Source organism: Centroberyx gerrardi, chromosome 2 (genome assembly GCF_048128805.1).
Source record: "Centroberyx gerrardi isolate f3 chromosome 2, fCenGer3.hap1.cur.20231027, whole genome shotgun sequence".
Classification (NCBI taxonomy): Eukaryota; Metazoa; Chordata; class Actinopteri; order Beryciformes; family Berycidae; genus Centroberyx; species Centroberyx gerrardi.
The window spans coordinates 25,841,648-25,859,867 of NC_135998.1; the positions used below are offsets into that span (position 1 = coordinate 25,841,648).

The 18,220-nt window shown below is 40.0% G+C and overlaps 1 protein-coding gene across 1 annotated transcript in view; it reads left to right on the forward strand.

The window, feature by feature from the left end:
- The first annotated feature begins 5,103 nt into the window (after nt 1-5,103).
- Nucleotides 5,104-18,220, forward strand: part of pik3r1 (phosphoinositide-3-kinase, regulatory subunit 1 (alpha)) — a 28,328-nt gene continuing 15,211 nt past the window's right edge. The window contains exons 1-2 of the mRNA XM_071901712.2: nt 5,104-5,331; nt 6,590-7,273. Coding sequence (XP_071757813.1) covers nt 6,937-7,273 — 337 coding nt within the window. The 5' untranslated portion in view covers nt 5,104-5,331; nt 6,590-6,936. The remainder of the gene's footprint in view (nt 5,332-6,589; nt 7,274-18,220) is intronic.

Sequence of the window (18,220 nt, forward strand, 5' to 3'; positions counted from 1 at the left end):
TTTTCTCACCATCTATATTCCAAAATGAAATATCCACAGTTTTGAATAAAATCAGTCTACTCTTACAAAGTGATTGTTAACATGAAAGTAAAATGCACATAGCAAACCAGCATCCCTGTTTATGCTACAGTGGAGTGGTCCAGCATAGGTAATGTTATATGCAATGGTCATCCACATTTTTGAACTGACATTTATACAGAAATAATAAAGTTCGCTAATGTTACCTAGCCTGACATTTACCTAACATCTTTACTTAAAAACCTAAGTGACTTTTCAGGTGGTGCACAAAATTCAAGGTAGTGGAATGCATATCTGTGATTCATGACCCACATATTTTACATACTGCTACTCTCTTGCTAATTTATGTGATGAAATCTTTGAACCCAAACCATATTGCTTGTCAGTTGATTTCATGACATGTAGCTACATTTTTTTTCACACACACAACACAGTGTAGAAAAATGTTGGCTAACCAGCTTCACTCCAACATAAACATAAGAAGTTTCTGGACATATGATACACTGAGTAGAGGGTGGGTGTGAGTGAGTAAGGTTATCAGTGCTTCTCAGTGGCTTGTAGCTGTGTGAAAGAGTCTTGTGAGAGAGTGAAAAGGAGCTGGCTATTAAGTACAATGTTGAAATTTACTTACAAAAATGAGAAATAAAATATGAATAAATACACATATCGCGAGTCATCATACCTCGAGTCACAAGCATGTCTTTGAGTCATGATGTACAGCATAAGTCGAGTCTCAGGTCATTTTTATATTTCCCAAATAAGCCATCAAATTTGTGACTTGAGTCTGATTATAAAGACTCGAGTCCACACTTCTTTCAGCATAATCTGAGCCCATGATTTTGGGTCGATATCTGCAGGCAGCAACAGTCGAAATGATCATGATTCTCTAACACATGCTACAGGGTGACATCATGACTCCAAGTGATGTGTGCACAAATTCAGTTACCAAGTCCCCGGTTGACTCAAGAGCTTCCCAGCGCAGGTTTGGTTTTAGACCGAGGGCTAAACCAACGCTGCCCTGCTCGACTGTTCCCTTGTGAGGTGTTGCCGCAACCTACCATGACCTAGTGTTGACATCTACAGGTGGTGAACAGTCAGTATCTCTAGCATGCGCGAGGGCCAATATCTAAGATGAATAACTCCTGTCTGAATGTGAGTTTTGTCAGACCACAAGAAAACTCAACATTGAGTTACGCAGCTGTCCCCCTGAAAGGTGTCAGAGCATCCTGGGACAGCAAACTGAAAGTCCACACCTCAGACCGAAAGATCTTGCACAAGCATTCCCTCTCACCAACTTTCATTCCAGTCTGAATAGATAGATGGAGGTGGAGATGGAGTGAACCATGAAAGTTATTTCAAAGTTTAAAGTTATTGAATTAAAAGCAGACTCAGCCTCCTTAGGGGTAGTGTAGATAATTCCATTACGAATGCTGGAGTATCTGTAATCACACAGTTCATTCCCAGCTCTGAATGGGCCTCAATGGTATAACACGTATTTGGTATATCTCACCAGGCTGGTTAAAGAGACATGGAAAGCCAACGCTTACAATATTGTTTGGCATGCCTCATTGAAAATCTCATAAACTAGTCATGCATACTATATCACAAGTAATAGTCTTGCAACATTTGATATGAATAGCATTGCCAAAAGCATCATTCTTTGTAAATAGAAGTGATTAAAAAAGAAGATGAAAACAGGAGCGGGGGAGGGTTGATACATGAATAAAGGAATGTCCTTAGAATCGTAGCTCAGTAGGTCATTAGAATTTAAAAAGAGATAAATAGCGTGGTAACAAGAAGAAAGGAAGGATATGAATGCGGTTGAAAAAGGGACAATTATTTATGCTTTAAATATGCGTATCTGGAAAGCTTTATATAAATGGGTAAACCAAAGAAATGGAGAGGCTGAGGGTCTTATAGTTAATCACATGGAGGTAGTGTAAAGTAAACAAAGGAGATCCGCTCCTTTAAATCCATCCATTCACCAATTTTAAAAAGAACTGTTCATCTGTTTTGCCGCAAAGTAGAGCTGCATGGGGCTGAAGGACCCACCTTGAGGTCACCTATTGTTTTCCATTACAACCATATTCTTAAATGGCATTTACCGCTGAATTGCAATCTGTAAAGTAATCCAACCCTTAAAAAAGGTCAAGATCAACAATACATTTTTAAGAGCGAGAATTCAACCTGGGAGGCAAGATTTGTATTGTGGCATTCATAAGGTTATCTACCTTTGGCATGTTTTTGGCATGTTTTAGGTCCGTGTTGCATGAGAAAAAGTGATGTGATGATAATAACAGATGGAATGCAAGTGGCTTTAGAGGATGTTTATACTTATATAAGCTACGCCATGGACAGTGTGGTTAGAGATCAGCAGATCACTGAACTGTAGGGGATGCATCTATTGGTTGCTGAAAGAATCTTAGCTTTTAAAGAAACATGCAAACAACTTCTAGATTTGTGAGATGCAGAGAAAGAGCAGAATATGATAACATGGGTCAAATTATTTTAATAATCTTCCTGTATTTCTGTATAACTTTGAAAGCAGTAGTTGTATTTGTATATGTATGATATACTTTCTCCTGGATGTGCTGTACAAAGGGAGATAATGGTCAGAGAGAAAATCAATTAAAAGTGCAAACAGTCATAAAAACTGTTTATCAGTTGGAAAGGAATGGAGATCATATTGCATCATTTGATATGATGACAAACTGGTATGCCCCATAAAAAGGAAATAGCCTACTTTCAAATTTTAAGTTTGGGTTTGGGCCAAGTCACTGTCTGTGTCTGGCACTTGCCTGTTGTGTTGTTGAAACACTCTTAATGAATAACTTTCTACTTGAAACATTGTCACCTTTTTCCTAACCCAGCAAGTATTAACACAGCTGTGCTTATTTATGCTGTATTCATTCTGCTGTGCAAACGGACCAAACAAAGTCCCAAAACTTGGTATTTTATGGGGTGTATGTTGTGTTTTTGTCTCATGTCCCACCCTGAAATGTCTGTTAGAGAATATTTAAATAATTTATTTTAGTCAGTATACTTCTATTAAGAAGTAAGCTGTATAGTAAGCTGCCTATTGTCTACTGTGCCAAAACCAAGTTTGGCTTTAGTCAGTGTTTGGCTCTGTCAAATTACTTTTCTGAAAATGTATTAAAACTTGTGTATTTACATATTCTCATGAATTGTATGATACAATATCTATACCACTGATGGAAACAGGGTCATCATTATCCAATCATTGTCCACAAAACTTCTGCACAAGTGTACAAACAAAATTGCAACAGTTTACATGTGTTTATGGATGAAAGGCATAAACAGAATGACCACAAAGGTGGCAATATTTGTTTATAATGACAACCCAAGCACCTGACTGTTGTTATCATACTTTTCAATGAACTTCACAACAACATCAATGACTGGCATGCTGACATAAAGTCTTAAAATGTTCTATCTTAACAGTTAGAGATCCTAACAGAGCTGTGGTTGGTGGTTATCTCCTGAGCAGCAGATGGGTCACCGGAGCCTGACTATTTAATCAGGGCTGCGAGGGGCGGTGGAAGTGTGTGTGTGTGTGTGTGTGTGCGTGTGTGTGTGGGGGGGATTATATGGTCTAGTGATTCAAACATTCATTTCCATCATCCCCAGCAGAAATCTAAATCCCATCTATGCTGTGCAATGGTTATCTACTAGACACAGTATGGTCTTCGAATTTGAAAGAGAGAAAAAATAGATTTCATGCTGCAGCTGTATATGAAAATGAAAAAAATGACTAAAAATGGAAACACAGGAGTGGAATAAAAATAGAAATAAGTACATAGTGATAGTTATGTCTTAGTCGCAGCAGTGAAGTATTAAACCAAGTAGAAGTCTAATTGTATGATAGAGGAAAACAATAACGTTCACGGATATACACATTTGTGAAATGCAGTTTAATAATTGTTCATGTGATTGAAATGTCTCTGAAACACATGACAAAAGTGCAGTTGGTTTTACTTGGCTTCATATTGCACTGCAGCAACAGTTTGAAGTTCCTATATTCGTTGTTGATTTCATCACCCATTCTGCTGTTTTCTTTATTCCTTCCTCTTTTCGGAGAGGTGGTGGCTATTGATGCCTGTGTGACTGCAGAACACTTCAAAGGGCCTAGCCCTGTACAAAGCTGCTTACAGCCTCTTTTAGCACAGCCATGACAGTAGGGTTTATGCTTGATAGGGGATTTCGACAAGCCAACCCTCTCTCCCCACCATAATTAGGCCACCCACAATCACAGTCATGTGCCTCGGATAGTGCGCTTTGTAAAATGTTGGTATCCTCCATACTGAAAATATGCAGTGATGTATAATGTAGCTAAAATTCTGTACTGAATAAAACCTGAACCATGCTTATTTGCAGTTCTACAGGTTTCGTTTGATTAACTATATGAAATATACCATAGAATCTCTTACAAAGACCGCACACTTCCTTTGCATCTCATTTTATGTTGTTGTCTGTTACATATTCTAATATTCTATTTCTTCACACAAAGGAGGAAGGATGTGATACAGCCAGTCTGCAGATGTACCAATGTTGGTTTTCTGGAATAGCGTGAAGAAATGAGAAATATGTACAACAGTTTTTGTTCTTTAGATAGACATGTACTCCTTGTCTGTCACTGATAGAGAAAATCAGATGTTATGCTACCACTTACTAAATCATCATATATAATAACTTATGTATGTTATGAAGTAATGGCCAATCAGTGTAAATTAATTGCCTAATAACCTTCTCATTCTTGCCTTTGTAGTCTACATATCTGGCACAGCCGTCCATAAATTTTGATAAATATCCCATCAAAACTATATCCACCAAAATGTGGTGGATGGTTTGCATGCTGAAGTTATGTAATTTCCCTGTAGGTGTTTAGTGTGTGAGTTACGTGCAACAGTACATGAAGATGGGACAGCCACACACTAGCGGGGAAATGATTGGTGGGATAGTTTGACGTATTTTGATTGACAGTGGCGTGGGCCAGTGCGTGGCTGAGCTCTGCCTTGCCCCTTGTTGGCTGCAACCTACGTTCGAAGCAGTTGTTCGGGTGAAAACGTCCCGTTATACAGACAGACCGTGGGTCGTAACAATAGTTAGTATAGCCCGTTAAACCCGGTATAAACCCAAGTTAATGGTTTGTGTTTTAACTGTGCCGGTAAGGGAGCTGGTGAAGGTTACATTTTATGGGTAATACGCCACAACTTTGAAGTTGCGCGAAGTGGAAGCGTCTAGTCTGCAGGGAAGGAGGACTCGGTGGATTCGCCTGGGATCCATGCAGGCTCGGTATGTGTCGCTGTCCAAGCTAGTTGGCTAACTTAACTTACTGTGATCAACAGTGATCAAGTTAACGTTTCCATATAGCCGAAGTATTTACTTGTACCGGGAGGGAGGTCAAACACTTTTCTACCCTAACGTTAGCTGGATAAAAAGTATGTATGTATATATGTATGTACTATGTGTATAGTATTACTCTCTTCTCTTTTATTCTGTTCTATTCTATTCTATTCCATAATGGTTTCGATTGTTTGCTGTGTCGATAATTTGTGAAAGTCAAAGCACAAGGCCAACTTTGAGAGCAAACTGCCGTCGTAATCGCTATATTAACGTTAGCCGATAATGCCCTAGCTAACTATCGAGCTAGTTGAACCAGTGTGTGCTCATCGCTCAGTTTTTGAACACTATTCTGGACACAATGGGACGTTACAGCGTTTGACTAGATTGTGTAAAAAAAGCTGGTGGGATAGATGCATGCAAACGCTTTCCTAATGCACTAGCGCTGTAACAAGTTTTGCAGACTCAGTTAGCTATATTAGCTATATAACACTGACAGAGCTGTGAATTTTAGCTGTCATTGGTAATGCTAATGTTAGCAACCATATGTTGGCCGACCAAAATGGAAGTTGGCTAGTGTGTTAGTAACTCTTGAAAACAGCTAACCAGTATTGGACTCTGCACCAGTAAATGTTATGCTTTATGTGATAGGCATTGTGTAGCTAGTGGCAAAGAATTCAGCTGAGAGAAATGCTGGAGCAATGGTAGCTTTGATTACTGCATGCTAACATTCTAAATAGTTTATAAATAGTTTATTATTCAAGAGTTTTAATTAAGAACCAACCCATAACCCCTAATCATTAAACCAACATGAAATATAAGTTCCAGACAATTTTGAAGTTGGCTTAATGTGTAAAGTTATAGTGTCCATGTAATTAAATATTAACTAACTTGAAGTACACTGCAGCTATAATATTCATCAGTGTTTTGTATATTGGAAATGACTGAGGTTTGGCTCACAATGTTAATTATGCTTGGGATTCACGTTAGTACTCTTACTTTAAACTTTGAAATGTTTATTTTATGTCTAAATATACATAGTGAAAATACATGTTGGCATGCTTGCATGTCTATGAATCAGAGTCCTTACAGTGTTATTATTTTTTATTACTGCTGCTCTTCTAAACGTAATCTAGTCACATCTAAGCATTGTATGTGATATGATGACTTATGCAATGTGTTGCAAATGGCCTCCTCTCTCATCTTACAGGTCTGGGTAGCATTCTCAAGGCCACAGCTGCAGGCCATTTACTGATGGGTACATACCGCATGAGGCAACAAATGAGGAGAATTTCAGTCTGTTCAGAATGACATTCAGTGAAGAAATGAAGACGAGCTAAGACATTGTTTTCTCCAAAGAACTGTTGAAGACTATAACTTGTTGGAAGTATACAAATACAATCGTTTTAACTCCTGGCAAATACATGCTTGGACTTAATATATAATCAGAGAAGCCTGAAGAGTAACTTCAAGCTGGTTGAACTGTCGTCAAGCAAGTGGCCCAGAGGTCGTATTTGCTTTTCTTAAAAAAGAACACCTTTACACAAAGTGATAAGTATGAGTGCTGAAGGATATCAATACAGAGCGCTTTATGACTACAAGAAGGAGAGGGAGGAGGACATTGACCTGCATGTGGGGGACATACTAATGGTAAGCAAAGGAGCTCTGGTGGCTCTAGGGTACAGTGATGGGCTGGAACAGAGGCCAGAGGACATTGGCTGGCTGCCTGGCTTCAATGAAACCACTCAGGAAAAGGGGGACTTCCCTGGGACATATGTCGAGTATGTTGGAAAGAAATGGATCTCTCCCCCCACACCCAAGCCAAGACCCCTCAGACCCTTACCTGTCGCTCCAGGCTCCTTCAGGGCAGAGGCAGACTCCGACTCTGAGCAAGGTGAGTTTAACACCAGACCAAAGAAGCCATACAAGAATTGTTAAGCATAATTTGTTGAATTAAACAATTTTGCCACTTTTTTAACAGGTTATTAGCCTCAGAAAATCATTGCCAATAATTGGTTTCAGTAATTATTAATCATGGGTCGGACTGTGTATGTTTAAAAAAAACAACCCCAAAACAAAACATGATGTCTTTTGTTCTAGTACACACACCCAGAGGGCCAATGAAATCTCCAACAATCCTTTCAGCACAATACAACTCACATTGCAGTTAAACATCTTTAAATAGCTATGATCAAACAATTATCATAACATTTGAGTTATAGTCCATTTAATACTTTTTAGCGTTGCTCACACACTTCCTTGTTTACTCTGATGGCTGCCGGTTTTCTGCTGTGCTCAGGTCATATTGGAAGAAGTGGAAGAACGGGATTTTGTTGCCTCAGTTTGAAAGGGTTCTTTATGTGTTTTACTTGTTGGAACGCCCACATCTAGAATCATTTGTATTTCTGAATTTGAAAACAACCATAAACGATACCAATGTAAAACAGAAGGAGGATAAAAGGATAAAAATGAACCAGGGGAAAATGAAAATGAAAAAAAACTTCATTTGGTCCTTGATGTGGTGCTGAATTGATACTGTAGACCACCCTCAATAGTAACCAGGGGAAGGAACTGGTTTCTACCGAGGTTTCGGAATGTAACCTTTATCATTGAGACAAGGAAACCGCTTAATAACGTTCCTTTTCATTATATTATTCAGTATCCTAGTTTGTTGTCAAAATGATCCCCATCACTAGGCTATTTTTGCTGCCTCCTCTCTGTGCAATAGGTCTGTGCTTGTGTGCCAGTTATCCGCACCCACCCCTCTCCACTTGAAAAAAAAAATCCCTGAATGCATCAGGTCAGTCCTCTGACTCCTCTACTGTCCTAACAACCGCACAACACATTTGAGACCTTGACCATGAGCGGGTCATTTTTAGTCAAATGAGTGAGTGGTGATTCCTCCAGTGGGAAATTCTCTGATTCTGACATGTAGGCTAATGTCTAGTTCCCATGGCCTGGAAGGGCATGAAAAAGAACGTTATGAACCGGTTCTTGGTTCCGTTCTAACCGTTTCAGAACTTTAATTTATAGGTCGGAACGTTTGAACTGAAATGTAAAAAAAAAAAAAGTTTGCGTTCGGAACAAACCAATTGCAAAATAGTTCCGATTCCTTCCCCTGGTAGAAACTTCTACATCGTTTTTATCTGTGTGATAATAAGCAGGGGAAATAATTCTGTTAGTCTGTATTGTGACATGTCAAACAAAGGCTACCAGTAGTTACATGCAGAGAAAAAAAGGCTGCACAAAAACAATGGTTTGCAATGGCATGAGTGAAGTAAATAAACTGAGGTATTTATCTTACTTACTAGCCAATTCTAAATATTTTAGATAGGGAATGCTGATATTACGATGTTAACATTAGCTTGTTAAGTGCAGAGAAAAATGTCATGGTATGCAGTGGCATGAAGCGGGGAAGGTTATTTGTATCGACAAGTTGAACGCAAACAGCTTGTTCGTAGGCTAACGAAGGCTACAAATTGTTAGATACAAAGAAAACGTAAGTGGAGAGGACATGGTTTGCAGTGGCATAAAACAAATAATTTGAGTTAGATCAATGCTTTAGACAGAGCTTGCTGATACTGTAGCGTTATTGTTAGCTACAGTTGTAACAGTATCACTTGAATTACACGACACAATGTTCCCAAATATACTCATTATTGCTTGCAATGGCACTCTTTGCCAGTAGATGCCACGTTTGGACACTGTGTTTGACATTTGATGGGCTGGATGCAGTTAGCCTGTGTTCACATGTACTCATGTGAGTAAAGCAACCCTTTGCCACTGAGACTGGTCTGGAATGATATAGTCCGAGGATTGAAATATTGGTCCAGGCAACGATGAATGACGAGAAGAAGCCCCAAAGATGGCCGTGCCACTAAAATGCGAAATTCAAATTGTCAAGTGGTTAATATGTTAACATGGATGAGAACACAAATCAGCTGTTTCGTGGCGCTCGATTCAGGCTAGAAGAAAGATGCTGATTTTGCACAACAGTTGCAGCCTTTGATAACAAGTAGCTCTGCTGAGTGCTGTACAGCTCCACTGAATGTTAACCAAGCTCAGCCCCAGAGGACAATGGCACTGGCCTCTGTCCAGCCTACAGTGAGCCAGTGCATCTGGTACCAGCTGTATGTTGCTAGTGGATCACATCTCCTCAGAGTCACATCTAAATGTGATAGATTCCCTTTCCAGTATTCAGAAAAGTGTTTAGATTACTTGATTTACTGGTGATGAAGACATATTGCTCAAACCTGAAAGCCTGTTTACATTGGACTGGCCTATTTTCAGAGAGATTAGGAAATAGGCTACTTCAATAGCACCATCATAACCACATGTGTCTGTTATGAAAGTCACTTTCAGGTTTTCATGGATGGCAAGTAGCCTCAGTTGTATTTAGCATTGTTTTTGTTTTATGTGCTTTTAGAAAACCCACACTTTCTTATTCCTTACAGTTCTTTTCATTTCTCACAGTGAAAATTTACATAGGTGTGCATAAACATCAACTTCCTCCAGTGTTGAAATCTGAATCAAATGTTAGTATTCAGTCTAACCATGACTCTGTGAAAAGCAATTAAAGCATGCGTCTTTTAAGACGCTCTGGCCCACATGTGCCTGTGCTTAAATCTTTCTGCTCACCTAAAGAGCAGCTCTGGTTGCCAGGTTTGCAGTTTCAGCCCTTTGTGGTGCGATTGTGAAATTCTTTGCAGTGGCTTGCTGGGTGAGCGAGGAGCCATATGAAGGGGGCATGTGTTGAATGGCTGTGGCGTGGTTGAGTGGCAGCGCTGAGCCTGGAGCGAGTGTGAATGTAGCACCAGGAGAAGAAAAGTCTCTGTGTCCTGGGCTGTGAGAGACACAGAGAGGGGGAGAGAAGGGGCCCCGAGGCTCTGGGTAAGGGAAAGAGCCCTTGTACTAGCTAAAGGGTCAGTGCAAGGGATAGTGTGCAGAAGGATCGGGGCTGGAGGGTAGCTGGGGGCTTGGAAGAGGGGCTGAAAGGGTGGGCCTCGGGAGGGACTTTGGCCCAGGAGGCTCAAGGGGGGCTTTGAAGAGGGGCTGTAGGGGCTGAGGGATCCGAGGTGGAAGCTGGGTTCTTATTGCTCCAGAGTGTTTGTGATTTATTGCCCACCAGCGAGGGATCTTGCTCCCTTCCTCCCACTCCCCAGCTTTTTTTCTTCCTCCTCCTCCTTTTTTTTTTTTTTTTTTAATGTTTTGATAATGTTCCTAGAGTCAGCTCTGGTAGGGGGGGAAGAGGTGGCTTGTGGAGGCTTGGAAAGGGGCCTCTCCTCTTTCTGAGCCACAGGGGTTTACATCAGTGCAGCAGATGTGGAGAGAGAAAGAGCGAGGGCTGGGCTGGGAAACTATTCCGCCTCATTCCAGCTCTCAGCCTTTTTAAAACACTAATGTGTTGCTCCTTTTCTGGGCCTCTCCGTTGAGAGAATATACATGTGTTTGGGCCCGCCATGCAAAAGGAACTCCTCAAAAGGAGCTTGAAACCCACAGAACGAAGCACCACTAACTTCAGTTCGTGGTTCCATTCACTCATTTGACTTAAACAGAAATGCTTCCAGCTCCACCCTGTAAGCGCTTTTACATGGGCACTGATGTCATCCTTGTATGTACTTAAAGGCAACAAGGGTGTCATGTTTACTTTCCCATTTCACTGTTTGAAGATATATTGAATCAACAGAAAAAAACAAATTCAAAGATGGAAAATTAGATTCAGAATTGCAATGCAGCCTCACAAATCCGTGTGATTTTCTCTGAACAATAATGTAAACATAAGGTGATATTTCATCAAAACATCCAGTGCATACTTCATATTTCCATTGATCTGTTGTGGTCAATGGGAGTGCATTGCTTGAGCATGCAGGATTAGGAAGTTAGCCTAACTGTAAAAAAATTATCCTGGTGATACTGATTTGAATCTGTATACAAAACTTGAATAATATATTTAGGAATATGATTCAGTCATACATACATGATTGTTAATAAAAAACAAAATTTCAGAAGATATTTCATAACACTTTTTAAAGTTATCTGGCTAACTGGCTAACTGAAATACCCCCCAGGTTATTAGTCATAGAGTCAATATTGCAGGCGTTTGTAACAGTGATGAAACTTGATGATTTATAATGCATTACAGTTTTATGTGGGGCCTGTATTTATGTTAGTAGACACTGCTCTTTGTGCATTGTAGCATTGTTGCACTTGAGGTCTGACTGCCTAAATTAGGAATACATTTGAGTTACATTCTCCTGATAATTATGTTTGAGCAAAATTTAGGAAAGAAAAAATGTAAAAGTGCAGATTATAAACAACAATTCTTGTTGGGTTTTTATTTATTTTTATTTTTAAGTGACTAGTGGTCCAGCAGATTTTGTAAGTCCTGTTCCGTTGGTTACTGACACTGGACCTATTTTGATCCATTCTTTTTTTTTTATTATGCCCCCATGTTGAAATTTTCTGTCATGTAGGGCATGGAGATGGCTGAGTTGATGGTTCTAAATGGTTAAAAATGTTCCGTCTCCTCTATGTTTTGAGTTCCCCAAGATCAGTGTGCAGTGAGTGTGATGCCTCTTTATCTTCCAACAGCCATTGCGAGGTAACATTCTTCCAAATGGTAGAGATCTGAATAACTGGTTGTTATTTCACATGTTCTCACAAGGTCTGAGCTACATGCTCAGTCTTGTTTGAGGAAATATTTGATGCCGTTATATCCTCTGATGTTTGTCTGAGGCTTATCAGCCTACATGTCTTCTGTTCTTTTCATGTAACTAACATTATCTTTGTTTTAAAATGTGACATTGTAAAATTTATATTTCAAATAGGCTACTTGGCTGAATGTTCATGAAATATGGTGATCATCTTTACCTCAAAAGTTGAATTTTTCTAGATTGTTGTTTTAAACAAATGGACTAGCTTTAAACCCTTTAAGTAAAATGTTTCTGCACAAGTACGTAAGGGTTTTTTAACTGGTAATGGACTTGCCGTACAGTTGTACAATAGGCCAACTATATAGGGACTCACTTTACCTCTACAAAAGATAGAAACTTTTGGACCAGGGCTACTAGAGAGGGCGATAGGGGGAGAGAAAAGACTGGCGAGGAGCAGGCTATACAAAGGAGACAGTTACATGGAGAGTACTCTGCATAGCTGGAGATTGAGATAATGTAGCTCTCCTTCTCTGGGCCTCTTTAGTACTCAGGCGAACATCTGCTGTATTGAACACTCTTTCTGTTAGTATTGTTGCTTTGCTCTGCAAAGAACACACTTTTCTCCCAAATTGGGCGTGTAGCAATTGGGGGTTTTGTTTCCAAATAGGCCTGTGCCTTTCTCATCTTTTGTGGCCGGAGAGGGCAGTAATGGATTTCTAAGAGCATCTAAGTCAAAGGCAGAGTGAACATGCAGTTGAAGTTTTATAACGCGACAGCATGCTCTAATGTGGTGTTTCTCTGTGGAACTAAAGGCAGCTGGGGTCGGGAATGTGTTGGCGCTCCTTTGCTGGAGGGGGGGCACACAGACTGCATGGTAGACTGATTTGTAGCATTGTGATGAATCAGTATTGTACTAAGTGCTGATTGCAGTAACTTGGGGCACAAAGCAGCAGGACAATAAATGGATGCGCAGTGAATGGGAACCCAACGATTGCTGTTTCACCCTGTGTTGGGTCATCAGTGCTCCTACTGCTGTGTCTAACCCCACAGATTAGGCTAATTTGACTTTTTTCAGTTGGTAGATTATTATTACTAGGCATAGGAATTTTATAGTCGTACTTGGTATTGGGTTTTTGTTGTTATTTTTATTCCTCAGTATAGCCTTATTCTCTTCAGAATATCAGAACATCAGGACCCTCAAATCATCGCTGCTCTAATCATGCACAACCATGCCTTACAAAATCTCATACCATTCAGAGATGTGATGGAGAAAAAACTAAAAGGGCTTAATTTGAGGGCACAATAAAATCTATCCACATTGTAATTTGATTTCTCTTTTTAAGCACCCACCAAACTACATTGGCCTGTACAATTCCAGTAAGACTGTTTTATGGGACTGTGTGCGTGAGAGCGCGCACATGTGTTTCATTACTTGATCGTCTCCAGAGACTGAAGTCTGAATTGGCAAATCTTCTTTACTGGAGGCAAAGCATGTCTGCTAGCAGGATTAAGAGAGAGAGAGAACGAGACAGAGAGAGAGAGAGACAGGGAGACGGAGATTTGAAAAAACTACTGAAACAAGATAGAGAGGTGAGAAAAGAGAGAAACATGAAGTCAAAGAAAGAAGAAAGGCATTTGAAATATGTGGTGTCTTAAGAGAGGGAGGGCGACTACCTGGAGTGGACTAGCTAGTGTAGCTAGGTTCTGTGACAGCCTCACGTTGGGGAGGTGTGGCATTATGTAATGGTGTGAACAAGACAGATCATTAGCTCCTGGTAAAGGATAATTCCATTTATTTTCAACCTGGGCATTATTCTATTTTTTTCCATGATGCTAATCGATTCTGATCCATTGTACTTAGGGTTCTACGTACCTCTCAGTTTTCAGGGAGTGTTGCTGTCCAGTACAATCCAACAGGGCCATGGGAAACTCAAACATTTGAACCCAAAAAGCAAAAATTTTAAACAAACCATTTCAACACCATAACACTCACACTGTAGTTACACATCCTTAAATAGCTGATTGAACAATTGTCATATGGCATTTTCAGTTATAATTTGATGCTTTTTGACGTTGCTCACACACATCCTTGTTTACTCTGCTGGCTTCAGTCTGCCATGTTCATGTCAAACCGGAACACGGGGGAAGATCGGGACGGCATTTTGTTGCTACAACTTGGAAGTGTTTGTGTTTAACTCGTTGAGTTAAACACAAACGCCCACATCCAAAATCAGTTTTATTTATGAATTCAACAATCTGCAGTCATTTTTGAGGAATCCTAAATACTCCCACACCACTGATTTAAGGCACTTTTTGGTGGATAAAAAGCTGGGATGTTGCCTCCTCTCTGTTAGTTATTTGTAGCCCCCACACAAATAGTGATTCACTCTTGTGAGAAGTTTTGACAGGCGCAGTCTCGTGCAAACGTGAGGCTGCATTCAAGAGCATAGAATCGCAGACAAAGTTACCATAGCTTCTAAAATAAGTATGGCTAGAAAACCGTGGCGTTGAGTTTAGAGTTTCCCATGGCCCTGTTGGATTGTATTGGAGAGCAGCAGTCCCTACAAACAAAGAATTACGTAGAGCTCTACAGTGAAGTAGCCTAATTGACAACATTTTTACCAGAATCAATCAGTATGATGGCAAAAACTAGGAAAATAAGGCATAGGTTGAAAATAACTGGAATTATCCTTTAATACTGTAGCCCATACTGAAAACTGTGTGTATTCATACTAAATGTAAGATAAGATAAGATAAGATAGCACTTTATTGATCCCCTTGGGGAAATTCAGGTGCCACAGCAGCAATTGGCAGACAATGCCAAGGATGACATCAATGTCAAGTATGATTCAAGTACAGTGTGACATGTATCACTCAGTCTGTGCTCATGGATCAAATCAGACAGGCAATAGGTATGATTTATTACCCTATCAGGGTTATTGCAAACCTCCATTTGGGCATTAGTTATGCTTCAGCCATTTGCTGAGCTAAAGGTTAGGTTGACATTTTTTATAGGCTTTGTCTGTTGTCAGAGTGGTGTTGTACAAAGGCAACACAAATGAAAAATGGTCTTCAAATCAGTAATTACTGTGTATTGGTTATGGTATGGTCACCTGGATATTGATTTCCAGTTAATTGTGCTTGAGAAAACAGGCTATTTGAGTTCTGTGATTCATTCTGGTCTTTATAGGGTTAATTGTCAAGCTGTAGCAACAGACTACTCATTGGTTGGTGCCTGGCTTTTGCATTGCATGCTTCACCCTGCAGGAGGAGACATTGCCTGCCTTTCTAATGCTGTGTCAGACTCCTTTGATTTATCAAAGTTCAAGGCTATATTATGCACTGGTCTATATCCCAAAGCATGTTCCTTGTTAGTACTCTGCATTCCATGCAAATATGCAAGTAAGAGTTTCTCTGCTTTAGTGAAAATAACAGGCCTATCCAAATCTTATGAAGGATATGTATCTGTTGCTGCATATCTTAGTTAACTAATAGTTTTTAGTTCACAATCTGCACCATTTTCTCCATAAATAATAAAGACTAAGCATTTTTGTATTTCACTTCATAGATATTGCCACTATACTATCACGTGTGGTGTGGTGTGGTGTGGTCTGGTGTGGTGTGGTGTGATGTATGTTTTTTTCATTGGTTATCAGCTTTTACTTGCACGCTTCAACCAGACTTTTTTCAAACAAGAAGAAATGGCATAACCTCTGAAAATGCTGGTTACTTGAGTAGGCCCTCTAAATTTAACCAAAGTGTGTGCTATCTTTAGTGTGTCTGTGGTGCCCCAGGCCTGTCCTGCCCACAGTCTGCAGTTCAGCCAGTTCAGACAGACCGTTTGAACTGGGGAGATTGTCCCCCACACCACAGCAGCACCAGTGGCAGCTGCATCGACTTCCTCAACCTGCGGTTGACTAACTGACTACTGACTGGCTGAGGCCTTTTGGGATATCATGAGAAGGTCTGCCAAACATGCAGGCTTGTGGAGACACGTTCAAGGGGCCCCTGTCTCCCTTACTCTCCTTACCCAAGTTGCCAAGGCAACCAGCTTCCAGTGTTGGAAGAAAATTTGAACAGAGCCTCCTGATTGGTGTAGAGCCTCAGCTGTTATAAAAACAAGACCAAGCAAACTGTAACCCATTCAGTGTTATTTCTGCAATAACACGGAAGCAATACAAGGAAGACAACTTCCTGCCATTGATTATACGACTATTTAGCTACTATACAGATGTTTCTGTAAATGTGTACTGTTTCAGCTATGCCCACAGCTACTCTAATGAGGCTTGCAGAAGACACATTGTAATTTCTTGTGCAATTTGGAAATGGTTATGAAAGCTGTGGTATAGTGCTGAAACGATTAGTCGACTAATCGATTAGTCGATCGACAGAAAATTAATTGATTATAATTTTGATAATCGATTAATGTAATTTATCAAGTGAAAAAACAAACATTTTCTAGTTTCAGCTTCACAAATACTTAGATTTGCTTGCTTTTCTCCATTTCATATCATTATAAAATATATACTTTGGGGGTTTTTGGCTGCTGGTCAGACTAGGTAAGCAATTTTTAGACTTCACTTTGGGCTCTATTAAATTGTGATGGGCAATTGTCATTATTTTTACATTTTATAGACAAAATGATTAATTGATTAATCAAAATAAATATTGATGGAATAATTGATAATGAAAATAATCGTTAGTTGCAGCCCTACTGTATTACAATTAACTATACTTGTATGCCTGAATACCCTGAAAGTTGTCTAGTTCTACCCTACATTTTCAGGAGACCCCAAATGGATATTGGGAATGCGTCTCGATTCTTTCGCCTACTTTTGTTTCTTTTCCTCTGTCTGTCCATGGGTATGAAGCGCTGCTATTAGAAGCATGTCGATGGTGTGATTGATCTCATGCCAAGGCCTCTTGGAAATCACCACCGATAGCTTGAAACATTTCTGCCATATTTTGTCTGTCACTTGACACGGTCCCATTGGTGCTGAAACTATCACGTTGCTTGGCGGTACCCAGAAGCAACTCTATCTCAGTCCATCCCGTGTCACTCATAGGGCAGCTATGGATCGAGTAAATAAACACAAACGTTTGGATCACTTTGAAGAGTCCTAAGCTACTGGAGAAATGCATGGCAATTGCTTTCAAGCCTTATTGTCAATAATACAGTGCTTTTGTGCAACTATAGTTACTAAATGTTCACAAAATGCTATTTTGTGCTTACGTAGTTAAACATTTATTAATAAAGAGTAGTTTATTTGTCAGATATAAAGAGTGAACAGCAGATGTGCTTATGGGATAGTGTTGCTACAAAGGGAACACTCTGTTATCTTTGGCTAGTTTTATTTAAGACAATCTAGAACGATTGCAATAGGTTAATTCTCTTGTATGTGAACACTGGGTGGGTGGGGGGTATAAATTTAACTCCAGGTTGTGAATTGAGTTTCCCAGAAGCAGGTTGGCTGTAGAGGGGCAGCCGTGTTGGATATCTGTCTGGGAGAAAGGTTACACTTCCAAGGTGTGCAATGGCAGCACTGCGTGTCTAGATCTCTATTTGGGGAAACTTTGGTGTTCCATCTCAGAGTTCACTGCTTCTGAGAAAACCCCCTCTCTCTTCGCAGTTCCAATAATTTCTTCCAGATGACTAGTTGTCCTACATGGGGTTTTGCGTGTTCTGTGGTTAGAAGGACTTTAGTAATCCAGTTGCTTCACACGCAACATGCCAGCCTGTGTGCTGCACCGGCCAAAGAGGATGTAGAGTTGGATAAAGCGGTTCATTATTTACCTGATTGAGCACTCTTTGGAGGAAGCGGGTATTTCCATGCTAATGACTAGCATGTATGCATCGATGGCTTCACTAGATGCCTGTTAAATGCCTGATTTAAAAAAATGCAATAATTTTTAGGGTACAGAGAAAGGAAAATAACGGAACCAGAAAAGGGCTCCATTCATGGTCCTCAGCATTTTGAAACTGCAGACTCAGTCTTGAACAGTTAGGCCTTTCAGAAAGGTTCTTTTTCAAAATACGCTTTTGCAAATCCAAATAAAATCCTTGCCAACCCCTTCATCCTTTCATGTCCACACCTGGACGCAAAGTTCTAAAGAGAAAAGAGGAAAAAAACCTCAGACCTGGCTTACCTCATATCACAGGGTATTTGCTTAGCTCCTTGGTCCACCAA